At 35.5% G+C, this 22,537-nt stretch overlaps 1 protein-coding gene across 1 annotated transcript in view; it reads right to left on the bottom strand.

Moving 5' to 3' along the window:
• Nucleotides 1-22,537, bottom strand: part of SESN3 (sestrin 3) — a 74,465-nt gene that overhangs the window by 9,471 nt on the left and 42,457 nt on the right. Inside the window, exons 2-9 of the mRNA XM_082627836.1 lie at nucleotides 17,730-17,795; nucleotides 14,721-14,918; nucleotides 13,084-13,266; nucleotides 10,839-11,075; nucleotides 9,936-10,110; nucleotides 4,172-4,290; nucleotides 2,933-3,123; nucleotides 652-796 (exon numbers count right to left, since the gene is read on the bottom strand). Of these exons, the coding sequence (XP_082483962.1) occupies nucleotides 652-796; nucleotides 2,933-3,123; nucleotides 4,172-4,290; nucleotides 9,936-10,110; nucleotides 10,839-11,075; nucleotides 13,084-13,266; nucleotides 14,721-14,918; nucleotides 17,730-17,795 (1,314 nt within the window). The remainder of the gene's footprint in view (nucleotides 1-651; nucleotides 797-2,932; nucleotides 3,124-4,171; nucleotides 4,291-9,935; nucleotides 10,111-10,838; nucleotides 11,076-13,083; nucleotides 13,267-14,720; nucleotides 14,919-17,729; nucleotides 17,796-22,537) is intronic.

The following is a 22,537-nucleotide window of genomic DNA, read 5'->3' as shown; positions in this document are numbered from 1 at the left end:
ATTTATAGCCATACTTATACTGGACTAGTATGTACTAGTATATTGTATATAGTATATCTTTACTGTACTAGTAAAGATCCTTAACATTTATTAGGTCTTAAATAAGGATTCCTATATATTTCAATCCAAAGAAATATCCTCATATAATAACGTATTTGACTCAAAGATCCAAATCCATTATATTGTCAAAATACCAAATTACCAAATTGGAATGAGAAACCCTTGTTCTAAGAGGTTAACTGTAATGGCTAGAGTGAAAGAATCTCTAAATGGATATGCCTTCTGGGCATACAATAATATAAAATTATAGCTCACACAGCATCTCTGAAGGTTTGATTTTTACTAGTAGGATGGTGGACAGTTTCCCAAATGTACTTTTAAAATATCAATATTCAGATCCAATCTTTCAAAGGCCAGTGCTAAACTTTTACTTTATACAGCACACTGGACAAAACACAGAACCAAAATTTCGTTAATACTCAATAAACCCTAATTTAAAATCACTGAAAGAAAAACAGATGGCCAGATGATGCCACTTCCATTTCTTTGATGGAGCTAATTTATTAATATTTTCATGTATAATTTTTTCATAATCATTAATTCTTATATTGAATATTTGTCTACGGTAAAAGGTTTAGTCATGAAACACACCTTTTCTGAATGTTTGAACTGACGCCAGTAGCTATCATACATGCGCTTGGTAGTCCTCTCAGGATAGCAGGTCACTGTCTTAATGTAAACCTTCAGGCTTCGTTCAAGTAACTGATTAACTTCTCCATAATCATAGTCATCATACCTATAAGCGATATGACAACAAGCTTTAGAATGACAGAATCAAAATTTCTGATTTCTAAAATTATACCAAGACACAATAATTATCTAGTAATTAAATACCAAAAGCTCATTCGTTAATTCACCTAACAAATAGTTACTGAGTGTCTATTATGTGCCATGCTACTCCCCTAGGCACTGGTGATACACAAATGAACAAAATAGACAAAAATCACTGGACCCGTGGAATTTAAATTCTGCTGGAGAAAAAGAACGAAATGAAAAAGAAAACCATACAGTGTATCAGATAGTGATAACTGGTATGGAGATAAAATGCAACTGGAGTCTGGGAGGAAAATTGTGATTTTAGATAGGGTGGGCAGGAAGGCTTCTCTGAGATGCTGACATTTGAGCCCTAAGGCAGGAGTCTAGGGCTTCCCATTTCAAGGAAGAGAGGATAATCAATTGCGTCCAATGTTACTGACTAGTCAAAGAAGATGCTACTGAGAACTGACCATGGCAAGGAGCTATGCAGAGGTCACGGACAACCTCAGTAAGAGCAGCTTTGTTGACATAACAGGAGTAAAAGCCTGATACTGCAGTCGGTTCACAAGAGAATGGGAGATGAGAAAATGGTGACAGTAGACATACAAAGCTTTTTCAAAGAGATTTGCTGTGTATGGGAGCAGAAACATGAGGCAATAGCCAGAGGGAAAAGAAGGATGAAGAAAGAATTTCTTTTTTGAGATGATGAGAGAAATAATAGCATGTTTATATACTGATGGGAAAGATCTGATTAAGAGAGTAAAGTTGATTATGCAGGAGGGAGAAGGGAGAATTGCTAGAACAGGGATCTTTTGAAGATGAGAGGAGATGGGATTCTATGCCCAAGAGCACAGGAGTATAGACAGTTCATCCATAATATGAGAGAAGAAAGAGCAAACAGGCACAGAGGCAGATACAAGGGTAAATGCAGTAGTGGGAGCTTGTGGGATTTCTCTTCTATATTTTCTGTTACTTTTTAACCCAAACATAATGCTTAGTTTAAAAAAAAAAGCCTCCAGGATTTTATATAAACTTTATTTAGTAGCATCCAACTGAGAAAAATAATCACCATAATATTTGTTATTTATTGTCTTGAATATAATAAATATTTATTGCAAGTGAATTAAAATCTATTAGTGTTTATTTTGCTTAATTAGGTTGGTATAATACCTGTTTTAAAGTGTGACGATTCTTTCTAGAATGGCAAATGGGCAAATAGCAGATTTATTATTTACCATTGTAATAGTGTCCTTTAGGTGGACTATTTCATTATTAGTTGATTTTTCAGGAAATTTGGGATTTTAAAAAAAGTTATAGAAACCACCATTTGTTGCTTAACAAATTGCATTTTAATGCCATTCCATAAAGGCTTTCTGATACTATATCAGAAACGATCAACTGAATGTATTCATCCAGTTGACTGAATGAGGATTTTCTTTAGTCAACTGAATGTATTCATTCAGTTGACTGAAGGGGATTTTCTCTTTCTACAAATCCCTCTCCATAAAAGTCTTCAAAACCCAGCTCAAAAAGAATGTCCTCCAAAAGAGCTTTCCTGATTAGACCATTCAGTCTCATTCACTCATTGACTCCCTGTCCTCTCAATTCTAATTTTCTAAATTTAGAGACCACTAATTTATATTGACTTACAGTTTCATTTCAGTGTTCTTATGTGAGCTTATGTGAGCTTTATGAGGGAGGACTCTACCCTAGTTTTATTTATACCTTAATTACCATTCCTCCAAAAACTAACCAACCAACCAACCAGCACTTCTTATTGCTATCTAAAGGGACATAATATATACATTTTTAAATGTCCAGTTCGTCCAGTAAGGTTTCTCAAATTGAGTGATTCTCTCCTATCCCCAATGATTACTGATATTCTTTTCCCTAACTAGTAGATTCTAACTACTATAGTTATATATGCATTTTAAGATTCGTAACAGTCAAACAAAGAAGAATGCTTTTCTATAAGACAGAATTAATTTTTAAAAATCAGAAGTCCACATGTAATATTTTCTCCCCAGAAGCATATACTCCTCAATGGGATAGAAGTAAGACGCATGCCAGAATTTTCACTTAGAAACATATAAAACTGTCTCCGTGATGACCATACCTGATTCCGAACATACAGTGAACGTAGTTAAATAAAGCTCTGCGCAGCATGGTTGTGTCAACATCCTCATGGGTGGCCATAGTGTTATAGGTGAGATTGTAGACCATGCGGAACTTCTCATCAAGAAGATGTCCAATGTCAGAATAAAGTCTGTTCACCAGGGAGAACCCATGATTTTCCCAGGTATAGTCCTAAAAAAATAAAATGTATCTCCAATTACAAAATGGTCACTCTACATTTAAAGTCTATGTTTTTAAGTATAACAACTGAAGCAAGTAAGTGGAGATATTTCAAAGTCCGTAATTCTTTCACTAATTCCAAGTTTGTAGCTTTACCAAGAATGCTTCACATCAGTTTGTAGATGGGAGTGCTGTGCTGTTTCCTCGGTGGGTCCAGGGTTTGGCACACTGGTGATGAACTCTGGTTACCTCCTGTCGTCAAGTACTATGCAAACTATGCCGTCATTTGGAAGGACCCCAGAAGACCTTGGAATACTCCTATGTGACTAAACCTACTCAGTGACACGGATGGTTAGCAGATCATATGAAGCAAGCACGGAGGAGTCTGACTTTATTCACACTCATACTCTTTTTTTTTTTTTTTTCTGTACGCGGGCCTCTCACTGTTGTGGCCTCTCCCGTTGCGGAGCACAGGCTCCGGACGCACAGGCTCAGCGGCCATGGCTCACGGGCCCAGCCGCTCCGCGGCATATGGGATCCTCCCAGACCGGGGCACGAACCCGTATCCCCTGCATCGGCAGGCGGACTCTCAACCACTGCGCCACCAGGGAGGCCCCACACTCATACTCTTTTTATGAACTACGTCACTACTATGGCTCTTTTCTAAGGCTGGGGAGGGGGTGGCCCTTAAGCCCGTAACTACTGATATATATGATCTTATTACAAAATGCCTTTTTTACTATAAATGTGAACATATCACTCGATTTCCTCCCTGCCCTCTCCAAAAAAGGACATTATACAACTATCATGTAATAATGCAAGTAACTGAATAAAGCAGTTTCCTTTTGCCTTCTAAGGGGGTTAATGTTGAAATAATAATCCATCAACTGGGACATCAAATTAGACAAGGCCGAAAACTAGGTTAAATAAAGGTATTTACAGATTCTATCGAAATGCTCTATTAATTTATTTAGAAGTCAATCTATTTACATTTCAACATTTTACAATTAAAATGACAGTATCTCTTCTCCAGTTTCTCTGAATTAAAGGCATCTCATACCTGAGCTCGGAACGTTGGCAAATGCTCCTCTCCTCGTCTGGCAAAGTCTTCATACCCAAAACCAGGGTCTTCGATATATCGGGAGACATCAGATGTTATAATCATGTCATCCTCAAAATCTAAGGACAATAATGAACAACCTAGTGTTAAGGAAACCATACGGAGTTAGAACAAATGAATCAGCTTCATTTTCCTCCACTTTTTTGCTTAGCTTTTCCATGGCTTTCCAAAGTGACAATATTGACTACATGGCTTAAATTCACATAAAATATCTTTAGCTGAAGTTTTGAATACAATTTCATTACCAAAAATATTGGCACTCGTAACATTCAGCTGAGTTACCCAGGCAAAAATTTGACTAAATATCTAAATAGTAGTAGTCAAGGATCAATACATGTGTTTTACTTATTTAGAAAAGGAAGATAGCACAGGCCTTTGAATATAAAGCTTAAAAAGTTTTTTGATCTCTCCAGGGGATGAAGTAGGATGTGGGGAAAGAGAAGGGATGAAGGTGAAAGACCACTTAAAATTCAGTTTAATGTTAAGATGAATTTTATTAAAATTATATGGTGTTTCATCTGGATGTATTCACAGTGAAAATTAGTTCAATAGAGTTCATTTTTAGCTTACAAAGAGGCATCCAGGGAGAACTGGTAAGGGCTCACAATAGGGAGGAAAGTAGACTTTTGGGTACCACTATTATTCCTTTAGTTGATTTGGGTGCCAGTTAAACAGGAAGGATCAGTTTGTGTGTAAAGTTCATTAAGTTTTACACCTAAGATACATGCGCTTTTCTGTGTACATGAAAACAACAAGGTATACAACATATGAAGTAAACAATGTGCTTCTGAGACTGTGATTAGAATATTATCAAAATGGCATTCAGAAAGACAGAAGACTATAATAATAATTTAAGATAGTTGACTTCTGAATACTTGATAATATTAAAAATTTACCACTGAAAAATTGTAAATGCCCAATGCATGTTAATTTGGTTTAAAGATAATTCTTTTTTAACTTACTTTTTTTTCCCCTAGGTTAGTCTGTCTTTATAATTACTTTTTTTCTGATTTCAACCACTAAAAGGGAATGAACAACCTTTATTTACTGCCTTCTACTCTAGAAAATGAACACATATTTTTCAAAATAAAACACTAGTTTCTTCCACATAAAGAACAGTATTTTCCTAATAAGTGTTTCAATTAATATTAAATAAATTTAACATTTAATAAATACATAAATATTAAATAAGTAGTTAATGAAACAATTTTGTGACATAATAAAAATTATAATCCTCAAGTGGACAGTCTTGAGAAGCTTAAAATACAAGTCCAATTACAGTAATTAATCTGAAAGACCTAATAGACTAGTAGTACCTGAATTATCTTTAATCTTTGCTATTCATGAAAATCCTAGCAATTATTCTTTTCTCATGAGTTTTGACCCTTCCTTAGTTCCCTTGGCATGGACTAATTAGGGTGCTTAATATAGGCAGGAAAACTCAAGTGCCCAGGCTACCCAACCTAGGAAACAGCTTATTAAAATCTTACATAACTTATTACACATAAAGAGAAGAAACTAGCATTTGTTGAGTACTTACAATACACCAGATACTATGCTATGTACTTAATATCTATTTTTCATTGTTTCATTAATATGAAAAGAAATATATGCTTAAGAAATAATATGAAAATAAATATATACTTAAGAAATATATACTTAAGAAATAAAACTAACTGTAAGTTACTAATACCATTATCAGTACTGAGTGTCAGTAATGAATATAGTGTGGGTTAGTTTAAGATGATGTGGGAAACTTGTAAACATTAAACTACTTAAACTGATCTGAAGCTTTTAGGTGACTTGCACTTCTCCGAAGAGAAAGCTCAGGCTTCTTCCCACCCAACCCCACAACCACTGCCCTGTCTCCTTGTGCTCCAGCCTCTGTTCAGAGAAATAGAAACACTTAAAAAATGGTGTTTTCAATTCATTATCTCTTAACATGTATGGACGAGGTTATGCTTTCTTTAATTCAGTCCATCACATAATAAATATAAATGAAGCCAAAAATGTAAAATGTAGTAGCAATCACTGAGGCTGCTATGAAAACTAGGAGTCTTGTGGGTTAAACCAAGACCAGTGAGTAAGTCTCTGATAAATAAGTTCTATAAACTTATTTTATTTATCAGTTCTATAAAATAAACTTATTTTATAGCACTGATGAATAAGTTCTATAAAATAGTTCCTCTCTTGAAAGGATCTTTCCCCCACACTGTACAACCAGGTGGTCTAATTTGGCAGACATCGATGATCCTGGAGTTGACTGTTACACAGCTGGCTCCTTTGACTTTGCTCTTAGCTTTTGTTTTGATCATATATGTTTCTAAGTTGTCACAGGAACTTTAAACATTTTAAAATAAACAATAAAGAGTAAAACCAAATGTGATAGAATTTATCCTACAAATAATATCCATCTATTCATTTTCAAATTAGGAGTCAGTCAAGATCTGTTTTCTAGACAATTTTGTCCATAGAAGGAAATTACAAAGTTCTCTCACACTACAAATATTTTTTTCCTAAATTTACCTTAAGAAGTTAAGTTAAAAAAAAATGTGTCTGATCGACAAATCTAAAACTCTAATCTTAATTCTATCTAAACAAATATTTCAAACTCTGGACTCAAAATATTATTTTACATATTATCTGCATTCTTCTGCTCCTAAGAGGTGGCTACTAATATACTACAGAAAATACTATGTTACAGTAATGGAACACCATTCTAACTTGGAAAAAAAACAAACAATAAAAGCTAGTTAACTCTGTTATCAAGCTACAGAATTCACCCCTTGTAGAACACTTTAAACATTTATTTTCTCCAAGAGGTTTGAAAAACTATTCTTAGAATCTCTGCATGGAATCTAAAATGCTTTTATCACACTGATCAAACCAAGAAACTTGTTATAGAGAAAAATAAATTTCTATTCCCATTTTAAAACGTAGTAAGTCTATAAAAATAACTCAATTAGCCACATACTGAGTCATTTTTCTGTTATCTTTGTGTGACCAGCAAATTTAGTACTGGGAATGGTGAAGAGTTAATAATGAAACAATTTATTTCCTTGAGTAATTTATAAATGATGCAGCCTTTTCTGTTAAAATCAGAACATAATTTTTGGCTAGGGTCTAACACTTGATAGCCAAAATTCACTATAGAAGCTAGAAGTCCTTGCTCAAGGGTCCAAGAAGGTAAAGACTGGGATTCTAAAATATATTTTCAATACTAAAAAAAAAAAACCTAAAAGAAATAAAACATTTATATGTCCTTTAAGCTCTAATGGTCTTAGACAAGCTTTAAAAAATTAATGTCTATGCCATGTTTCACCGCTATTCAGCTCCAAGTATTTTCTAACCATTGTAACTTTTTCTTTCACTCTGTGCTATTTAGAAGTATACTGCTTAATTTCTAAACACTTGAGAAGTTTCCAGTTATTTTTGTTACTGATTTCTAGCTTACTTCCATTATAGTCAAAAGTTATGCTCCATGAAATTTTAATCTCAAAATTTGTTGAAATTGGTTTTATTAACAGTATATGGTTGACATTGGGAAATTTTCTATGTGCACTTGAAAAAATGGTATATGTTGCAGTTTGGGATATAGTGTTTTATATATATCAATTAGCTAAAGTGTGCTAAATGAGTTTAAATACTCTCTGGATTTTTGTCTACTTACTCTTTCAGTTATAAAGAGATGTATATTAAAATTTTTCATACATACACACAAAAATTAATGTCTAAAAGTGAATAGATATTACTAACCTTAATACAATTACATTTTAAAATATTGGTTTACCTAGAAGGCTCATTACTTTCCTTTGTCCCATTTGTTTTCCCTGGATGATTTTTATAAACAACGCTTTAGACTTTAACTCCCAAATATAGGCTGATAACTTCCAAAACTTTATCTTGAGCTTAAAACCCTCTCCTGCTCAACAGTTGCTGCTCCAAGTGTGGTTTGCTGACCAGCAGCACGGGCATCACTTGGAGACGTGACAGAAATGAGGCTTCACAGGTCCTGGCCCAGATGGACCAAATACACATCTGCATTTCAACAAGATTCCTCAGTGACTCAAGTGCACATTAAAGTTTGAGAAGCGCTGTACTAGATGTCTCCAGACTGGAAGCTTTAGAGACATCGCAACTCAACATGTCCAAAATAGGGCAGGTTACGTGCTCTTTAAGGTTAGAAAGGTCATCATGATAAGGCCTCTACCTACCTAAGCAGCTTCCTCCTCACATTACCTACCTCGTGAGTTACATCCTAATGCAGAATGACTTGCTTCTGCACCCACCATCCTGTTTCCTTACCACCGTGCGTTGGCTCAGCCAGGTATGCTGTTCACCACCAACTCCCCATCGCCCAGCCACTGTCAGACTCCCTTGCACTCAAGTCTCTAAGGTTTAGCTTCGAGCCAAGCAGCTGGAGGAAGTCCTCCTCCAGGACCCCTTCTGTCCACACTCCTCCCCCACCACGACTGGGTCTATATACCCTTCACATTCTGCCATGTATTGTAATTATTTCTTTCTCTCCCACTAGCAATGAGAGCCACCCAGAGGGCAGGAATCATGCCTTATTTAGCCTGGAAACCTTAGTACCTACCACCCTGCTGAGATTGCATAGGGTACAATAAATGTTTGTAGTATGAATAACCAAATAATCAATAACCAGAACAATAAGCTTCTTTATATTTGGCATTTCCTGCTGGTTAGAAGCTCTGAGAAATTATTACTAAATATACCTAATTTGGTAGATAAAATCTTTCATAAAAAAAATCATCGGCGAAATGATAAAAGGGGTTCTTGTTCTTCCTGGTAAGACTTCTGAGAGCTATTGGTCAACGCTATATTTAACAAACAAGTCATGGCCAAATCAATTACCCTCAGGATTTATGAGACTGACTAGCTTTATGACTAGTCATTTTGAAGCCCTCTTTTAAACCAAGGGAACTCTAAAAATAAATGTTATGTAGATTGATGACTTTGAAGGGTTTAAGCTTTCAAAGTCTATTGAGTCTATGCTATTTTAATAACGTTTACTATGTGGTGTTCAATATCTTTTTTAGTCATAATTGGAAAGTTTCCCTCCTATTTCAAAGTCTCTCAGAGTATTAAGGAAAAAATGTGTTCTTAGGACTAGAGCAAAGAAGCCTAGCTTTTAATACAGAATGAATTCTTCCAAATTCAATCTAAGAAAATGACCTAAATAATATATTTTTATAAAATTCCAAAGGTTTCTCCAAAGAAATGCAAATGCAGTGTAATTTTAGAACTAATCTGGAAAAAAGTGGCAGTGTGAGAACAATCCTCCCACATAACTCCCCACCCACAAAAAAGGCAGAGATATTTCTTACAAATTACATCTGTCGAAACAGAATTTTACTTATCATTAAAAAAAATTACAAAAGTAGGATGGATTAAATATTCCTATCTAACCTTATAAGCAACTGGTCTGCTCTGAAAAACATTTTATCCAGGATAGAATATAGAACTACAAAACTGAAGTACCTCTCAACTGAATCTGAAATATATTCAAAGATACACCAACATAGGAGGGGAAGCAGTGGTATCAGGGTCAGGTAGAGGAGAACTAAATGAAAGGAACGTGGTAGTAAAATCGTTTGGACATATCCATATGGAAAATACTGAAGGTGGTCTGTCAGGGTTCTAAGAACAACTAAAAGGCAAAGACAGTGAAATAAAAAAGCACCTGAATGAGGAAATGAATGAAAAGTATCTCCAGAGACCACAAAAAGACTTTCTTTCTTCTCCTTCTCAAAGCGAGTGGTCATTTCTTCCTGAGATGCCTCTTCATCTTCCCTTTCTTCTTGAAGCCTTTTCATCCTTTCCATTAAGGCCTCTAGCTCACTTAGAGAATCGACGATCTGGAGCCAGAGAAGATAATATTGGGTGTTATTAATATTAAAAGTTCTTCCAGTCAATGTCTCCATCTCCCAGTGTCACCTTATGCATAGTGGCACTAGCAGAGTTATTAAGTTCCTAAGTGGGTTTTCCAGTAACTCCAAAGAAAATCATGTACAAAATCAAACATTTTCAGAAGTGTAGTGTTTTTGCTTCAGCTATAAATACAGAAAGTTTATATGAATGGATTTATTTAATCTAGAATTCTAGAATTTGGTATATATTAAATTACATTATCACTTATTTTGAAAATTGAGGCAGCCTTATGATTTGTAATATGATTTGTAATCTATTTGCTTTAAAAGCTTCCTTAAGACAATTCAGAACTTCAGGTACAGGTTAAATTTTTACAGTAATAAAAATTATACGAAATATTTCAAGTACATAATATCCTGTTTAATCAGATAAATTCTCTAGATTTTTTTTTTTTTTGCGGTACGCGGACCTCTCACTGTTGTGGCCTCTTCCGCTGCAGAGCGCAGGCTCCGGACGCGCAGGCTCAGCGGCATGGCTCACGGGCCCAGCCGCTCCGCGGCATGTGGGATCTTCCCGAACCAGGGCACGAACCCATGTCCCCTGCATCGGCAGGCGGACTCTCAACCACTGCGCCACCAGGGAAGCCCTCTCTAGATATTTTTAACGTAGCAAGTTAAAAGGCATAGTAGTAAAGTAAACAGTTAAGAAAACTAACCCCAAAGTTGCTGCCTGTTAGAGATGCATTCTCTATGTTGTTGTCATTAGCGAGATCACACACACAGAAATTGTTGACTGATATTAGTCTGAATCCATTGGAGATTTCTGGATCTCTTTCTGGATTGATGCCACTACCAAAAACAAAGCTTGCCAAAGCATGATAATGTGCCAGTAGGACCACAGCATGTACCAGTTCGGGCAGAGACCAATTATTTTCTCCAGTTTTGACAAGTTTCTGAAATGAGAAAGCAAATCAGAGTAAAAGTGAAAATCATAGAATGCTACAAAGCAATTTTAGAATTGCTTTTAATTTAGAATTAGAATTTAGAATTCCCTTTAAAAATGTTTCATATATTAAAGATACAGCTTTGCTCAAACAATGTTACATTAAACCTATCAAACCTAACAGCAGAAGTACGTCGTGGCTTCTCTGAAATTTCTTATATATACAGTGGAACTTCTGCTTCCAAAGCACTTTTACATATTATGCTATTTTAATAAGGTATTTTAGAGAATCCAAGAACATTGAAGCTACTTTAAGTAGGGAAGGGACTTTAAAGATTCTCTAGCTAAATCATTCATTTTAAGGTTTTAAGGTAGAGACTCTACCTTAAAAATCACATAAAAATTTATTTAGTAAGTTAACTTTTAGTTATCTTTTAGATGTCTTCTCTGACGGAGGAAGAACCTATTGCAGATGAGAGAAACTGTAGAATACTAGCTCACATTTGAAAGGACATAAAGAATATCAAAGCACTTTTTTATATGCTATTTTACTGGCTCCTCCAGATGAATGATGGAATCATAAATGAAGCCATTAAAAGCAGTAATCCCTCCAATACCAATTCCAGCTGTTAATCCGTCAGGGATCCTCTCCCATCCATCTCTGTCTATCTGTCTGTCTGTCTCTTTCTCAGTACGTGTGGATGCGTGGGATATGTCCTGCTGTGCCTTCATCCCCCCACCCCACCACAAATGTAAAACTTTCATTTGTTTCACTTCACAGCTAAAACCCCAAACCAAAAAAACTGCTTTTGCCTTACTCTCCATTATTTAACTACACACAAATTTAATATATTACCAAAAGCTCAGGGGAAAAAAAGGGAAAATCAATCATATTCTACCACTCCAATGTAACTTTTACATATCTTCTTTTATTTTTATAAGTAGTATTATATAATCCGAGTATACATACATTTTTCTCTGCTTTTCAAACTTTTTGAAAAGTGCAATATTCATGGGGCTCCACTGTCTTCTATTAATTATTAAGCAGGGGTTATATTGTAGCCCAGGACTACATCTTCATTCCCTTACATGTTCAAATTGCTATAACTTTGATCATATTTTTATAAACAATCCCTAATAGATAATAAAAGTCTGAGAGTATGCATATTGACAAAAGCTAAGTTTGGTTTAACTGGGTAAATGACTAACAAAACGAGGAAAAAACAAAACAAAACAAAACCAAGGACATTTCTGTGTATTAGAAGCAGGGATTTTAAATACCTAAGGCTTCTACTGATAATGATTTAGATGATGACTCCTACTTATTGAATAGTGACCAAGTGCCAAGCACAGTGCTAGGCATATTATACAACAACCTCACCCTGGAGGCCTTTCACAGACACTCCTTTTGAAGGGCAAGTGCTCCAGTCAATCACAGTTCTCTTTCTTATCTAAGTTCTAGTTTCTAGAGGCATGTAAGCATACACACACCAGTGGGCAAATCATTTTTATTTGCAAAACCACTTTTTCAAAATCTTAAAATTATGAAATGTTAGATCTAGAAAAGAGTTTAGAACTCATTTAATCTAGGTCCCTCATTTTATAGAAGGGTGAACTACCAAGGCCCAGAGAAGTAAACTTACTAAAGGTCACAAACTTGTGGGTAACAGAGTTAAGAGACTAGAACCCAGGTATCTTATCCTGCTAGTGCATGTTCTTTCTTCTATCTACTGCTTGAAAATAGGAATCAACTTTTCTTATAGCTACTCGCTAAAGCACTAGTATAAGCTAATTACTGACTACTTGAAGAGAAATATTCATTTACATTTAAATTAAACCCACTGACATTCTAAATTTATCTTTTCTACACATATTAATACACTATTTTTTATTTTTCAAGTTCCTAATATGCAAGCATTTAAAATTAAGTCTTAAGTAATATACTTAACTAAAAAATTAACTCTTAGTGAGAATCGTTAGTAAACTATTTTTTTTTCCCCAAAAGAAACACTCAGTACCTGAATGTGCTCTTTTGTGATCAGCCAGGGTCGGTGTGCTAACAGCTTGTTTATTTCATTAAGATTTTTCAGTCTTTGTGGTACATATTCCAAACCATTCAACCACTCAGCAATACCTCCTGTCTTTAAAAATTCATCCACATGCATGTTTATTAAGTAAGAACACTGATGTCTAGCTGCAGCCTAAAACACAAAGAAAAAAGTTGGTGGATAAAATAGTCATAGTATGGTCTTATTCTACTATTACTAAGCCAATCACTGAGATAAAGTTAATTTTTATAGCTAATAATTCTTTTCTTACAAAATCCTCTTCCTAAAACTTTCATCACAATGCTGTCATAGATTCTTGAATCAATACATAAAGCTGATACTTTATATAAGCTAATGTCACAAGAAGCCAATTACTTCCCATCCAGAAGTGGTACAGGTCAACCTAGAACCCATTTTCTATTTATGTTAAGGAAATACATGTTCATTTCATTATGGTAAATGATAGCAACTGTATTCTACTTAAAAAGCAATAAAATCTCATTAACTTGTATTGTAGCAATTCAGAATGTACGCTAATTTGAGTATTTCTCGTACTCCCTTTGAGATAACTGTGAATCAGCCTTATCTGTGCCCATCCTCCTATCGAGGTGAAACTGAAGCTCACTGACCCTTTCTTTCATATGTAAGCCGGAATCAGCCTTGATAAGTTGGTAAATCCATGCAAAACAGACTTTTCACCTCTCATTTCCTCAAGGCTGCTTCTCAGTTAAACAGTATTGTCTTATTCTATTTTCTACATCTTATTTCTCTCTTCACTGGTGACCATTCTAAGTTGGCTTTCGGCCTTACTGTCATCAAAACCTTAAGCTGAGTAATGTTTGTCAAGTTCATCATTTAATAAAACACAGGATGCAGCCTTTTTTTGTTGTTTAAAACTTCAGTGAGAGCATAAACAAATTAAACTGGATAAAAACTAACTCTTGGCTGGCTCTGCTCACTCTGCCAGCCCAGCCGTTCCACTAACCTCTCCAAATATATAGCACTTGCATCTTGTCGTCTTCTTTCCTCCAGCAATAGTCCAACTGTAGCATTGCTTCTACCCTTATTACACCTGCTGCCTATCACCCCAATTTATAATTCCCCCCCAAACATTAACTAGCTAACTAGTTTGTACCAAGTACTAAACTTAGAAGTATTAGAGTTCACTTAAGAATTCTTCTCTTATCCAGAGCCTCCTTTGGTGCTGGCTGATACTTTCCTCTTATCTGGCCAAATTAGTGATGTTCACCTTGTAAAGAATGACTAAAATGGCACAAACAACCTGTTTTATATTAATAATAAAAGAAAGCTATCAGGAGCCAAAACAAAACTTGTGGGCTACTAGAGATATTACTTTGGACCCTACAAGCATCTTTAATCATAAGAGATTAAACATGGAAAATAACTTTACTAATAATTAAATGAGAAACATTCAGTACATTAAGTGGCTTAAAGCATTCAAAATGTATCCAATGGACTTGGAATCCAAAAGTCCACAGGCTTTTTCAGTTCTTATTTCTACCTAATTATACTTAGCTGAGCACACACATATAAAACTAGGAGGGAGAGGGACCAAGTGAGGATGATGTCACGTGAACACAGCCCACCATGATGGCGATGTAGTGCCGGTGCGGTAGAGGAAGGGGGCCGTCCATGCGCAGCATGTAGAACTGGCTCCTCAGGAAGGACTCCAGGTACTGCGTGTGCAGACTCATGACCTGGGTGATGTTGTCCAGGCGACCGGATGTAGAGTATTCTTCCACAAGAAAGTTAGTACGTTCATCCACTGTGTTTGCTTGGACAACCTTCCAATCAAGGAACAAAACAATATCATGATTTTTGTAAACACACCCTTGGTTTACATACATTATGCCACGACTGAAGCAAATGAATGTTCTTTTTATATTAACAGACACTGAAATTATGTAGTTGCTCATATTAGAAACAGAAATGAAAAAGAAAGCCCATGCATTTTTGGCTCTGGGACAATTTATTAAACAACAAATGTCAAATTATCAAACATTATACACACAGCTACGAAATTGGAGAAAAGAAGCTCCCATCTGCTTTGCCAGGCACATAAGGCAAAACTAGGGAGGCAAAAGCACTGGCATCTGATTACATATATTTACAATTTTATCTCAATAGCCTATGAAGATACTTAATCACTATATCTTAAGACAAGTATTTTCAGACTGATCCTTTGCTTTTTTTCATTATTCAACATAAAAAAAACTTTCTGCAGTCTTTTTAGGGACAAAGAAAAATATGATAATTTGTAGGAAAGTGTTAATTGAAAAATTAATAAGGACACTAGAATTCCTATTTTAAGCCTATCATATTAATTACTAAAAACAAGGTAAATTATTACAATGAACATGCTGCATTGGAGAGAATCAAAAGAGCTTTCTCAAAAATAGATTATTTACATATAGCTTTATAAACAATGACAGCTCGGGCATCATACCAAGAATTGGCTCCGAAGGTGTTAAGAGCTTATTAGCACCTCTTAGAAGGACCCTGCTCTGTGGGAATTAATACACATCAGATGTGTATTTCTCAGATTGGTTCATTATTTATTGGTATTTTAGAATTAGAGTTCTAGACCTAAGAAGAATGTGTCCCTTATTTCAGATAAGGAAACAGACTCAAGATTAAATTCAACTCATACAGCTATTTAATAGCAGAGCCTGGTCTAAAATCTAATCTCCTAAAGTCCAGACTCATGGTCTTTCCAAAGACCCACACTGCTCTTAAGAAATTCTGTTTACTTTTCAGGGCTGGCTTCACAGTCTCTTCTGAAAATAAGTACAAATTATACAAAGACACTACTGACTGAGGAAAATTTAATCCCAAAGGAAATGTAATGTTTGAAAAGTGTAAATTGTGAGGAAATGTTAATTACAATGGTGTAAAAAAGAGGCAATTCCACTTTGGCTCATTATAAAACCAAATATATTTCCATTTGCCCGTTTCCTCCCATTTTGTCAACTACAGGGAACCAAGATGATAGTTAAAAATATGATAGGATCAAGATAAACTACATATAATTAGGGACAGAATATTTGTTGTTTTTGTTTTGTTTTCCAGCAGCAGATTCTTCTGTTTAACTGATGCCTAAAATACGTTAATAGATTCATATGATGCCTGAAAACAGCAGCTGCTTCTGCAAACCAGATTGTCTTCAAATACATACTGTGTAAATGGCTGTGTTTCAGGAAGTCTTTATATATATCTGAGGCAATCACTCTGCTAAGAGCAACCTTGTGCTCTATGAGGGAAATAGGACAAGCACGGCAGTTTCTCTAATGAATGGTCACCACCTAGATCAGCCAGTCACTGAGCTCCTGAAACATTACTGTTAACTTTGGAGTTTCATGTAAATGGTAAGGTCACTAAAAAGGCAAATGAACATGATGGAATTGCTGACTGTGGCAATGACCTGGCATGTATTATTATTCAAATTCTACTCATCCCTTCTTTTAAGCGTTGCCAGAAACATAATAGGTACTCTATAAATATGTGTTGACTAATTTCTGAACAATAAAGGAATAATGCTGGTGCTTTAAGATAAATGATATCTTTGCAGCCAATAGTAAATCAGTATATATAACCATAGTTAATATGAATTACTAACTCCTTGAAGCAGAGAAAAACTCATTTAGTGGTCCTTAAACTTTTATTAGCCCAAGTATAACTTAGAGGCATCTAGGAATCTACAGGTCCTAAACATTGCTGTGATCTTTCATAGAGATATATATCCATTAAATAGGTACACAGGGCTTCCCTGGTGGCTCAGTGGTTGAGAGTCCGCCTGCCGATTCAGGGGACATGGGTTCGTGCCCCGGACCGGGAAGATCCCACATGCCGTGGAGCGGCTGGGCCCATGAGTCATGGCTGCTGAGCCTGCGCGTCCGGAGCCTGTGCTCCACAACGGGAGAGGCCACAACAGTGAGAGGCCCGCGTACCGCAAAAAAAAAAAAAAAAAAAAAAAAAAAAAAAGGTACACAAATCTTGTATTGATTATAATCTCCTTTGTATCATTTTACATCCTTTCTTTCAACATTTACCATCTTAACTTCCCCCCCTCACCAAAGGTGCAGCTTGGAGTGGAGATTCTGTGACATTCTGTCCCACCAGAGACTTAGAACCAAATGAAAAGATTAACTACTAGCGATACAATATCATGTTTTCTTCAACAGGTTTAGTTGGGAAACTCACTTTTTCATTTCAAAATGTCTTTTCTTAACATTTATGTAACCTCTAATCACCATGAAACACTAGCCATTTTAAAACCTTAAACCTTCAAAATAATATTGTTTTATTATCGTTAGCAGCTTTGTTCAGAAAGGTTATATTTGAAATCAAATATGGTAAAATTTATATTATTCTAACTTTGCAGTACTACCTAACTCCAAAATAAGAAGGCAGATTATTACACGCACAGTCTTTTAAGTGAAGTTGAAAAGAAAATACCTCTGTGGTTTTCTGACATATAAATAAGAAATAAGAGCAAAACACAGGTTTACTTCCATGTTTAAAAAATGGAGATATTCTTTGACATAATTAAGCTATTTTTTAAATCACATTTTATGTATATTAAGACATCAACTTACTTCCTTCTCTGGAATAAAGGCACTTGGTCCTCTTGTCAAGGGTTGAGATACTCTGATTCTTTTATCCTGTTTTTAAAAGAAAAGTTTTATGTATTAATGATGACTTTCTATGTAAAGTTAAATTGGTGCAGAATGCTGCTAAGGTACTAAAATAAATGGAATAAATAAATAGAATTATGTAAAATCAGAGTAAGTGTTAGGTTTTGGTTCCCCACCCCCACCCCCACCCCGCAAAACACAAACAACAACAACAAAAACCCCATATGGCCATTGCATGACAAGATAATGGGACAGACAAGCTCCTACCACAGTGCTGGGTACACAGTGGGCTCCCCAAATGTCATTTCCCTCAGTAACACTCTACAGCACCATAGATTTTTTAGCCCATATTTGACGTGACTGAAAACCATCAACCTCCATAATAAAATCATATCTAATAGTATACTAGTACACTGTTAGACCTAAGTTTGTAAGCGAAAGGAAAGGTTAAATTCTAAGAGGATTACATACAATTACCCAAAGCAATGATCTGACTTGTGTTCTTCTTTCTGAGTAAAATAGGAATAAGCATATTTAATATAAAGTTTTGAAGCTTTAAGTAAGAAAAATGTAAACCTTGGAGAAGCAGAGGTTAATTTAATCTAAGAAATGGAGACTATAGCAACGCTTATTGTTCCACTGGTATACTATTTAGTATTAACAACTGCTAGATTGCCAGTGGTATGTCTGAGTGTTTATTTTTTTAAGTTTTTAATTTTTTTGTTAAATTGTTTTGGTGTCCCCATTCAAGTACAATTATCTGTAAGTCAGGAAAATCCAATCAGGGACTAACTTCCTTCTCGGTAGGCATGATAAAGAACTCTCAGGCTTTGAAATACTTTTTAACCAGCAGAAGAGATAGGAGGAATGGCCACTTAATTTTCTATAATAAAAGTGATAGCCTAAGGTTCTGAAATAGAAACCCTCCAAAGTCATTACATAAAAATAAGGACTATGCCATGGTTTATAAATATTATAAAGACTGGGAAACTGAAGAACATGGGAACAGATGTCTGCTGGAAGGGAGTGTTAATATTAAGCTTGCCACCAAGCCCTCCTCAGGAAACTGCTAAAATGAGGAAGCAGCTCTAGGTGATTCCTGAGGATGGCAATAACTATTTCACATGACCTTGTGTCCTGGCCACAGCCAACTAGACTAATCAACACAGAAGCTGATCTGCAGCCCACGAGTGCCTTGATGAAAAAAGTTCTACCCAGACAGAGCTGAGGGTAATTGGCTGGACCAGTAAGATTCTAGAGTACTAGAGTTATAGGAAAATAATGTAATCTGACAGAGAAGAGACACAAAATAGCTCTCAGAAGCAGAGGCAAAGAGAAAACAATGAAGCAGCAGCAGAGTGGCATCAACAGATACCAGCCTCTATGGGAAAACCACTAGAGTTTCTACAGATTCACAAGAGAAGAGCCTAATCATCTCTTCTTTCTCTCGCTTCCCCCTCTCTCTTTTTTTCTCCACAAGGTAACCCGAATTTTTTTTGTTCCTTACAATCCAAGAGCCTACCAAACACAAAACAGTTATTTAAATCCCTTACTTCATTAGGAAGCAGTCAGACATTCAACAATTCTTTGAGAACCTAATCAGATACCGTGATAGACTGAAGACATAGGGTGAGCAAAACAGATATGGTCCTTGCCCTTGGGAGCTTGGCACACAGTCTTCAACAATTTCAGGGTTCTACTGAAATAAATATATTAAACAATGATCATCTCAAACTGCTAATGTTTCAGAAAGAAGTAGGCATCTAGGTTATATTTGTGAAGTGATGACAAATAGATCTCTATCTACTGGTGAAGTACATTAGAGGATTCCATGTAAAAAGGAATAATTTAGAATTTCTAATATTGGTATTTCTTGTCTGCATCAACTATCATCTAGATTTACCTGGAAAAATAATTTAAAAGAAAATAACAGATTTCTTCCCTTTGCTAGCCTTAGTAAATTATAGAAAATAAAATTTCCAATACTCTCTATATAGTATAGCTTAATGAGTTAGTATGTGAAAAGCAATTTCCTTGACAACTGATCATTTCAAATAAACAAAGCAGTCAGAGGAACTGATTGTGAGGACAAATCACAGGTTTGAGGGGAAAAATATCAATAGGGAGATAAGTGGAGGCTTTTATTTATGTGCATAAAAATACATAAAATTCAGAGAAAATACAGGGAGAGAAAAAAAAAACTAAAAGTGTACACAGGGACTTTGGAGAAAGAGAATGATTTATTACTAATATGATTTATTTATAAAAATCATTACTTGATATATTTATCAACTGAATTTACCTTTAAATGTCTGAAATAGTTATTTTGTCTACAAAAATATTTTCTGTAATAGCAGAGAATTAAATCTGAAATACAGTTTCATCACAAATGGAACTGCACACTACTGCCCTTAAAAGAATATAACATCTATTAATTTTAACCAATTGATAAGAAGCAACTGACACGATTTCATTTGTGTCAACATTCATTTGTTCATTTATTCAGCAAATATTCACTGAGCATTCACAATGTGCTAGGCACAGTGGGGACACAAAAAAGGAGTAGATTGGCAAAAATGCATTAACTTTATCATATGATATAGTCCATAGCAGATACATATACAAAGTGATATGGGAAGACATCATTTTATTAATTATCATTTACTTAGTCATTTTCCAATAAAGTTATGTAGAGTTTTCACTATTATAAATAATGCTATGATGAATATCTTTGTATAAAGAGACTTGGGGGCACATTTTGTGGTATTAAGATGGTTTCTTTAGAAAGATTCCCAGATGTGGATTTACTAGGGTTTAGGTTATAAATCTTTAAAGTTCTTGTTGCATACTACCAATATGCTAATGGAAATGTTCTACCAATTCTATTTTCATCAGCTGAGAAAATGTTCACTTAACCCACTAACTTCAAAAGTGAAAAACAGCCTTCAAAAATGTGTTTGAAACTTTTAATTGTATACATATTTGAGGTAAAATTCCTTAAGCAGAGTTGTGATCAGATCTGTGTTTTTAATAATACAATTCTGGGAGTGATGTGGTCCCTGGGCCAGAGACAAAAAACAAAAACAAAAACAAAACAAACAGACAAAACAAAACAAAAAACAAAAAAACACCCTAAAACAAAAAACAAAACAAAACAAAACCCTAGCTGGGAAGCTAGGGCAATAGCCCAGGGGAGAGATGACGTGGCCTCACCTAAGAGAGCTATTTATACACTGAAGAGAAGGGAAAACTAACATTTTAAAGTTATACCATCATGTATCCTTCTTCGGTTATATTTTTTAAGTGGCGTCACTATTGAAAGGATCAGCTTACTTCCAGCTTCTGTAAAAGAAGCATATTTTCTGGTGAGGACTCTACTATTGTCTCGGTTGACTGTTTTGCATATTTATATGAAGGTGAAAAAAATTTTTTTAACAATCAAGGCAGCTTGTAAATTCTACTTAAAACTCATTTTCCTGAAAGTTTATTCCCCACCTACTTTCTATTTCTGTATGTTTTTAAAGTTGATAAAATAAAACACAAAAGAAATAGGATAGCACCATATCCAAAAGATTCCCTTTACAACCATAAGCTGGAGTTCTGGTCCCCTGTAATATCTTGTAATACCTTTCCTCAGCTTTTATTTCAAATCTAAAATTCCCAAGGACTGGGTTCCTACTTTATTCATGTCCTGATTCAGTTTTCTGAAGTCTCCAGACCTGTGTGCCTTATATGTGGCAGCCATCAGCCACATGTGACTACATTTAAATTAATTAAAATTAAATAAAGTTCAAAATCCAGTTGCTTAATCATGCTGGTCACATTTCAAGTGCCCAGCAGCCACATGTGGCTCTTGCTCCTACTGTACAGGCCGGTGCAGGCAACTCCATCAGAGAAGGTTCCACCATCACAGAAATGCCGCTCGAGACTACATCTGATTTTCTTTTAATCACATCTTCAGACATTTTAATGCCTTTTTGAAATGTTAAATGACTGCTCTGCAGAGTTGTTGGTCTGATGGTCACACCTACTGAATCCCATAACCAAGCATCTTAATGTAATTGCAGAAATCCTCTCAACCGAATTGAGAGTGAATCCAGACAGAAACAATTCAGGAAAAGAAAAAAAAAAAAAATCAGCCCGTTCTGAAAATCTTTGTCTCAATGTCTGCACATATTACAGTCTGCAAAAAAATATCAAGGACTTTTTTTTTCCCCTTTTAAAAAATTATGGTAAAAAAACACATAACATGAACTCTACCCTCCTAACAAGTTAAGTGCACAGTACAGTAGTGAAAACAGATGTCCAGGACTTTGTCATCTGACATAACTGAAACTTTACACCCACTGAACAACAGCTGCCCACACTCTTCAGATCCCAGCTGAGATGCTACCCCTGCAATCATCAGTCTTCTCACCTCCATGGACAATTTGCATCTGCTTCTTGCTAGGCAACTCTCCCCTAGCTCAGCTTTCCTAGCACTGAACCATCCAATACACTGACTTCTTTGAACACTTCTACACTCTTCCTAGACATTCCTTGCATTTCCTTCATTGACATTCATTCTCTCAAGTGAGTGTTCTCGTCCATAGCTTCCATCTTCTTGATACAAACAAAACTCTACTGAACTGTTGAGCTTCACTATATTGGGGGGAGGAGGGTGGAGCAGATTAAGGAGAGAGAAGGGCATGTGATGTAAAAAACAAGCAAGCCCTGCGACTGACTGCTGCATCTTTGCTATTGAGCTCGGAGCTAGCTCTGCTATGCCC

This window comes from Mesoplodon mirus (assembly GCF_964341445.2).
Source record: "Mesoplodon mirus genome assembly, chromosome: 7".
NCBI lineage: Eukaryota > Metazoa > Chordata > Mammalia > Artiodactyla > Ziphiidae > Mesoplodon > Mesoplodon mirus.
Note: the sequence above shows the minus strand (reverse complement) of the source record. Positions and strands in the feature narration are given on the sequence as shown.